At 39.1% G+C, this 8,364-nt stretch overlaps 1 protein-coding gene across 1 annotated transcript; it reads right to left on the bottom strand.

Moving 5' to 3' along the window:
• Positions 1–1,903: 1,903 nt before the first annotated feature.
• Positions 1,904–3,441, bottom strand: LOC107061580 (uncharacterized). Its single transcript, XM_015311072.1, has 2 exons — positions 2,407–3,441; positions 1,904–2,296 (listed from the first exon to the last, which is right to left on the bottom strand). Exons 1-2 carry the CDS (start codon positions 3,439–3,441, stop codon positions 1,904–1,906), a joined length of 1,428 nt encoding a protein of 475 aa, XP_015166558.1.
• Between the last annotated feature and the right edge of the window lie 4,923 nt (positions 3,442–8,364).

Genomic DNA, 8,364 nt, shown 5'->3' with positions numbered 1-8,364 from the left:
CCCAAGAATCGACTGCCTCAATCTTTCTTTGTTTCGTTCAAATTGAGACCACCGCTTGATAATTACCACTTTCCATCGGAAGAATGACTCCTAATTTGGGTCTATTTTGGAGAATGAAGACCCCTAACAACAAAGAAAAAATAAAATTGTAATAGAATTAGGAATTGTAATCCTACTCAACTTCAAATTCATATATCTTTTCCATTGTCCTAACCAAAAAGGAATTGTATTTGGACTAGGAGAATAATTTTATTCCCATCACATGACATCTATAAATAGACACATTGTCTCCACAATTTTATCTTCAATTACAGATTGTGAACTACAAGCCTATGATGAAAGGGGCATAATTCAAGATAATTTTCCTCCCTTTTTCTGATTTTCGTCATTTTTTATAGCTTGACACGTCTGTCGTAGAAAAGTCATATCTCATTGCAGAAAAATAGAAATCATAAACGGTTTGATTTTCCGGAAACTAGACTTCTCGGTCTCTAACATATCTAAAATTCAGAATTTAATACATTCCAAATCTTTTTAGATGATTTTTTGAAGTTAGCTCTAGATTCTGTCATGCTGAAAATTTCAGAGTTGTGCGGCTTTGCTAAAACTCTCGTGTCTTGATGTAGGAACGATGAAATCACAAGCCGCTTGATTATTTCGAATCTAGACACAAAGGTCTTCAATATATCCAAAATTCAAAATTTAATTAGAATCTTTCTTGATGATTTTTTGAAGTTAACTTTAAATTCTGTCATGCTAAAAATTTCAGATTTGTGTGACTTTACTAAAACTCTTGTGTCTTGATGTAGGAACGACAAAATCATAAGCTGCTTGATTATTTAGAATCTAGACACAAAGTTCTACAACTTATCAGAAATTCAAGATTTAATACCTTCAGAATCTTTCTAGGTGATTTTTCAAAGTTAACTTTAAATTCTGTCATACAACTGATATTCTTAAGGCGAAAGAGGATAGATACATATCCCCGCCCTAAGAAAGGTAATTTATGGTATTCTTAAGGCGAAAACGGATAGATAAACATCCCCGCCCCAAGAAAGGTAATTTATGGTATTCTTGAGGCGAAAGCGGATCGATACACATCCCCGCCTTAAGAAAGGTAATTTATGGTATTCTTAAGGCGAAAGCGGATAGATACACATTCCCGCCCTAAGAAAGGTAATATATGGTATTCTTAAGGCGAAAGAGGATAGATAAACATTCCCGCCCTAAGAAAGGTAATTTATGGTATTCTTAAGGCGAAAGTGGATAGATACACATTCCCGCCCTAAGAACGGTAATTTATGGTATTCTTAAGGCGAAAGCGGATAGATACACATCCCCGCCCTAAGAAAGGTAATTTATGGTATTCTTAAGGCGAAAGTGGATAGATACATATCCCCGCCCTAAGTAAGGTAACTTTATGGTATTCTTAAGGCGAAAGCGGATAGATACACATCCCCGCCCTAAGAAAGGTAACTTTATGATAGATCAAGCGGGACATGTGATTTTTTGACACTCATGCAACTGAACTTAGGATATATTCTAAGCGCCTACGTACCTCAATAAAGAGGATCAAGTCATAACGTAGTTTTGGGGGAGTGAGTGCTTTTTTTAATTGTGTCGTACACAGTTTATACTCTTGTGGGCCAGGAGTGACATGCAATTTAGGCTCGTACCTTAAGGAGCGTCATCTTACTTCAAGGGTAGTACCTCTTTAGGAATTTTGCATTAATAGGACCGATTCTTATGCCATCTGCATCAACAAGCTTGTAAGCACCATGTGAATATGCTTCTTGTACGACATATGGTCCATCCCACTTTGAGGTAAATTTAACCCTAGACTTGTGCGAAGTGATGATGGGTCTTCTTACCGTGAGAACTTGGTCTCCAACTTGGAAGCACCTCAAGCAAACCTTCTTATTGAAAGCACGAGATAAACGAGCTTGATAACATTCAAGATTTTGTTGGGTTCTAGCCTCTTTTCATCAAGTGCTTCTAACTCAGCAAGACGCAGTCGAGCATTTTCTTCTTCAATGAGCCCTTCTTGAATATCAAGTCTTATGGAAGGTATTTGACGCTCGAGTGGCATGACTGATTCAACTCCAACAGCAAGTGAATATGGTGTTGCTTGAGTTGGAGTGCGGTATGTTGTCCTATATGCCCACAAAGCTTTCTCCATTCTTTCATGCCAATCCCGTTTGGACTTGGAGACAAATTTCTTGATGAGGTTGCATAGAGTCTTATTGAATGCTTCAGCAAGACCATTGGCGGCAGCATAATACATAGAAGATTTACGCTACTTGAAGCCAAAAAGATCACAAATCTTGTTCATTAACTTGTTATCAAATGGTTTGCCATTGTCTGTTATAATGTAGCGAGGATGCCAAAGTGATAGATGATATTCACTCGGATAAAATTTGCAACATTCTCTTTTTTCACTTCTTTAAGAGCGACAGCTTCAGCCCATTTTGAGAAGTAATTTGTTGCAGCCAAGATGTACAAGTGTCCACCAGAAGATTTTGGTAGTGGTCCCACAACATCCAATCCCCAAGCGTCAAATGGACAAGATGCAATAGTTGGGTACAATACTTCGGGCGGCTGATGTGTGAAATTCGCATGAAATTGACAAGCATCGCACCTCCGAGCATAATCTAAGAAATCTTTCACCATGGTTGGCCAATAATACCCCATCCTCTTTATGTGAAAGTGGAGTTTCGGTCCAAATTGATGTGATCCACATACTCCCGAGTGTGCTTCTTGCAAAGCTTGAATTGCTTCTTCCTCTCCCAAACATCGTAATAGTACACCCTCAAATGATCTTCTATATAATGTGTCCTTGTAGTAAAGAAAGCGAGGTGCACGACGACGAATGTCAGTCCTTCTCCTTAAATCTTCTGGAAGTATCCCATAACACATGTAGTCAATAATGGGTTGTCCCCAATCTTCCTTCGCGGCTTCATAAACAGCGACGAGATGATCAAGCTTATTTTCTATACATTCTTCCTCATTTGGTAGTGGTACTATCCATTTTTGACAAATAGTCACTTGCGTCTGATCAGGAAGGGTTAGCGTTGAAGCTAGAGCAGCCAATGCATCAACTTTCTTATTATCCATTCTACGCACATGTTGAAGGGTTACATCTCCAATCCATCCTATCAACTTTTGAGCATAATCATGATAAGGACGCAATTCGGGCTTCTTCACCTCATAACTTCCCAAGAGTTGGTTGATCACCAACTGAGAGTCACCAAAGATTTGTAAGTTTAATTGCTTCATGTCAACGGCCATCTCAAGTCCAATAATCAACGTTTGGTATTCAGCGACATTATTGGAGCAACATTGCTTCAAAGTAAAGGAGAATGGTAGAATCTCTTCTTGTGAAATGATGAACACTACGCCAGCACTAGCTCCACCACGATGTGCAGCTCCATCAAAGTACATTTTCCAAGGAGGTTAAACTTCAATTAACATTGCATCTATACGCCAGCACCAGCTCCGCCACGATGTGCAGCTCCATCAAAGTACAATTTCCAAGGAGGTTGAACTTCAATTAACATCGCACTTTCATCAGGAAGCTCATCAGTTAACTCCCAATCATCCGGTATCGGATGGTCTGCCAAGAAATCTGTCAATGTTTGTCCTTTCACAGCTTTTTGAGGGATGTACACGGTCTTAAACTGTTGGAATTGGAGGTACCATCTTGCTAGTCGGTCACTAAGGACAAGTTTCGACATAACAAACTTGATGGATTTGCTCTAGAAATAAGACGAACAACATGGGCTTGAAAATAATGCTTCATCTTTTGAATTGAGAAGACTAGCGCCAAGCACAAATTTTCAATTGGCGAATAGTTCAGCTCATTTGGTGTCATCGTTCTACTCAAGTAGTAAAGAGAGTTTTCTTTGCCTTCACTATGCTCTTGAGCTAACAGGGCTCCTACAGACCTTTCTTGTGCCGCAATGTAGAGTATCAATGGCTTTCTAGGTATAGGGGCTGCCAAAACTGGAGGTTTCCCTAGTTTCGACTTGATACTTTTAAAGGCATCGCTACATGTTTCGTCCCAATTAAAAGGAGCACCTTTCTTCATGAGATGACCGAAAGGTTGGCATCGTCCTGCTAGATTTGAGATGAACCTCCTCAAGTGCGATAGCTTTCCTTGGAGGCTTTTTAATTCATGAAAATTTTGAGTCTCGGACATCTTCGATATTGCATCAACTTTGGCTTGATCAATTTCAATTCCTCGATGTCTCACAATGAAGCCGAGTAACTTTCCAGAAGTAACTCCGAAGGCACACTTCAATGGATTCATCCTTAGTTGATATCTTCGAAGCAGCTCAGACACCATTCTTAAATCTTTCAAATGATCACTCTTTGACTTTACCACCAAGTCATCAACATAGCATTCAACATTTTTATGGAGCAAGCCATCAAATATATTTTGCATAGCCCTTTGATATGTGGCACCAGCATTCTTTAAACCAAATGGCATCACTTTGTAGCAATAAATACCCTTAGGCGTGCGAAATGCGGTGAGTTCTTCATCCTTTGGTGCCATGCGGATTTGATTATAGCCAGAAGAACCATCCATGAATGACATCGCCTCATAACCAGTGGTGGAATCAATCATTAGCTTAGGAATGGGAAGAGGGAACTCATCTTTAGGACATGCATTATTGAGATCCCTGAAGTCAACACAAACTCGAATTTGGCTATTCTTCTTCCTTACAGGAACAATACTTGAAATCCATATAGGATATTTAACTTCACGAATGAATCCTGCCTCAATGAGTTTGTTAACTTCATTCTCTATCAATGGAACCAAGTCTGGTCTAAAACGTCCTTGGGCTTGCTTAATAGGACGAGCGCCATTTTTGACTACCAACTGATAGACTGCTACTTTAGGATTCAAGCCAGGCATTTCTTTATAGCTCCAAGCGAAGACATCCCTATTATTCTTTGAGTATATTCATATAAGTGATTTCTTCATCAACTTCTAGAAAGACACTCAAGTAAGTAGGTCTTGGGTCTTCATCAGTGCTAAGGTCAACTTCCTTTAAGGAATCTATTGTGGTCTTCACTCCTTCTTCAAGTTCTGGTGGAGCATCTCCAGCACCTTCCTCTTCTAGAGGGTCATTGTCATTGACAGATATATGACAACACCAGACAATATCTTCTAACTCTTCTTGAATCTTCATTTGAGGCAAAGAATCGTGCTCATTCTAGATTGTAACATGATATGAGGAGCCTACACTTTCTTCATCTTCCTCGCGCTCGTTGGTGTAAACCACATTGTGAGCCTTTTCCTTGAGTTCCTCTTTACATGAAACCACAAGCTCCACTCGTCGCCTCATTCTAGAAAGAATCAAACTTTTGAAATCCTTTTGGATCATAGATGAAGATGGCGTTGTCACTTTTAGATAACTTCTCCGATGCTTGTTGTGTTTCTTCTTCAATGGACCTAATCTCTCGAACACAGAAGTTCTTGCATTTGATTCTCCGAGTCGATCAAAGATGGAAGGCTTTCTATTGGGAGCACTGACATCAACTTCAAAAGTTATATAATTATTGCTCGCCCATCTTATGGAGATGCGAATAGGCAGTGGTTTGTTGTAGCCTAGGCCTTCACGTGCTTGCCTGGTTTTATCAACTGATGGGAGTTTCCCTAACATTGATGGCTCAATAAGGTTGTATCCAGCATTCACAAATAACTTGTAAGCATTAGGATCAAAACCTTCTCCCGTATCTCGCACTTGATTTTGAGCGATTGTGTTTCCTGGCAGTTTTGGAGGCAAGTTTATTGCATCAATCCGTCTGATAGGAAGAGTTAGTCCTCTTAATGCATCTTCTTGAAGGTTAGACGATTTAACTTCTTCTTTCTTTACTTTTGGAACATAGCAAAGTACAGAAGTCAAATTCTTCTTTGAAGACATGATCTTCCTTTCATTGAGATTGGGACAAAGTTCTTTAGTGTCAACTTTTGCCTTCCCGACAGCCGTATCGATTTTTTTGCTTGTGATCTTGTCAGACTTGGTTGATTTGACATCATTAGATTTTTCCCTTTAACAACATAACTCTTCAAATAGAATTTTGCATCGATAAAGTACGTCTCAATTTCGGTGAATAGATTATCATATGCAACTATCTTTCTTTCAATCCCGTCTTCAAGATAATTCAAACATTGACAGTAACAAGATGAGACAATTATATTCTTGTGTACCCAGGTCCTGCCAAGTAATATATTGTATGAAGTCTTTGCATCGATCACGTGCATCCATGCGCTTGATCGCAAATCTTCAATGTGGATGTCTAATTTAATGGAGCTTATGGACCTTTGTCCCCCTTAATTGAATCATTGTATCAACAAATGACTTTCACTAAGTTCTTCGATCATGATGCCGAGTTCCTTCAATGTATGGATAGGCAGAATGTTGACTCCAGATCCTTCATCTATCAAGATTATATTTATCTTCTTCTCTGGCACGTGACCAACTATATACAAAGGACGATTGTGTAGTGTTTCACCAAATAGAAGATCATTATATGTGAATGTGATTTTTGTATCACATGTATGTGCTTCTTGGGAAGAAGGTTCAATAGGCTTTTCAGAAGATGAATGAGACATCACTGACGAGATTTCCCTTGTTACTTTTTCTTCGGCCCTAGGAGACACTTCTAGTGAAGATTCTCTCGTTGTTCCTTCTTTGTCAGTTGGAGACACCTTCATTGTTTCTTCTTTATCAACATTAAAACATGATGCCTCGACATTTTCTTGAGTAGACTTTGTGTGTAATCAACTTGGTAAGAATTCTTCTAGAGTTACAGGATGTCAGGGTTTTTGGTAGTAGTGCACTTCTACCTTTGCCTTCTTTGGGTGATTGATTTCTGCTTCACCAGTTTCTTCACCGTCTTCTTTCTAATCGGTGGCTCACATGATTGCTTTTGTAAGCTTCACTTGTTGCGTCTTCGCCTAGTCACCAGAATCCAGCCTTCATCACTATCTATAGCAACTTGAGATTTGTCTAGCTCTAATGACTCTTCTTAATGCTTTTCAGAGATACATATTTGAACCGGATCGAGTGAGTCAAATGTGATGGAGATTTGGTTAGAACTAGCTTTCTCATCATCAAGGATAATCTTCTCTTCTCTAACCAATCACATCACTCTATCTTTGAAGACAAAATATTTTTCAAGAGGATGACTCACAAGTCTATGATACTTGCAATAATTCGGGTCATCGGCTTTTTCAGCTTCATTAGGTCGCTTCATCTCTGGCAACTCAATGAAATTTAACTCGAGCAATTCATCAAAAATCTCAGAAACGTCGAAATCCAAGAAGGGGTATTCCTTTTCTTGCATTTCCCTTAGGATTGACTTTTGGTTTGAACGCGCTTGGAAATTCGTTCTCACACATTGCTTCTTACCTTCCTTCGTAGTGAACTTCACCGGTGACACATTAACATTCATTGACTCCTTGTTGTCATTCTTGGGCAAAAATTTGCTCTATCTCTTGGGTTCCTTCTTGTCTCTTCCTTTGCGAGGGTCATGGACAAACGCCATATCCTTTCCAGCAGAGGACATGCTCAACTCCATATCATGAGCGCAAGTAGATATATCTTCAAAGGATTTTGGTTTTATTCCTTGTAAGATATAAAGAAGCTCCAGTGCATTCCTTGGATACACATTTCGATTGCAGAAGTTTTACTAAGCCTAAACTTGCAATTTAGGCTCACGTTCCTCCATCGATTTATGAAATCTATAACTGGTTCATCCTTCCTTTGGTGAGTATTTGTGAGTTCTACCATGCTCATCGTACGCCTTGTGCTATAAAAGCGATTGAGAAACTCGTGCTCTAGTTGCTCCCAACTATTAATAGAATTAGGCTTGAGATCCGTGTACCAATCAAAGGCATTTGTTTTTAGAGAGCAGACAAACTATTTGACAAAATGGTCTCCATAGGTTCCATCATTATTAAATGTCTCTTCAAAGTGTGCAACATGTTGTTTTGGATTTCCTTTACCCTCAAATTGTTGAAATTTGGGAGGTTGATAACCAGCAGGCATTTTGAAGTTATCAATTCTAGTAGTGTATGGCTTAGCATACATATGAGAAGAATTGGTGGAGACTTTATACTTATCTTTGATAGTGCCTTCAATAAACTCCTTCAAGCAATCGAGTGGGATCATTCCTTCAGAAGAATCTGCCATCTCTTTAACAAGCGGTGCTTTTTTCGTAGGATCTCCGATCTCTTGAACTTCAACATCCTTTCCAAGCGCATGGCTCGCTTCTCCATCTAAAAGTCCTTCCATCATATCCATCAACTTATCAATTTGAGAATCTTAGTGTTGTACATGCTTCATCAATCCT

The sequence above is a fragment of the Solanum tuberosum genome, unplaced genomic scaffold, assembly GCF_000226075.1.
Source record: "Solanum tuberosum cultivar DM 1-3 516 R44 unplaced genomic scaffold, SolTub_3.0 scf00009, whole genome shotgun sequence".
NCBI lineage: Eukaryota > Viridiplantae > Streptophyta > Magnoliopsida > Solanales > Solanaceae > Solanum > Solanum tuberosum.
Note: the sequence above shows the minus strand (reverse complement) of the source record. Positions and strands in the feature narration are given on the sequence as shown.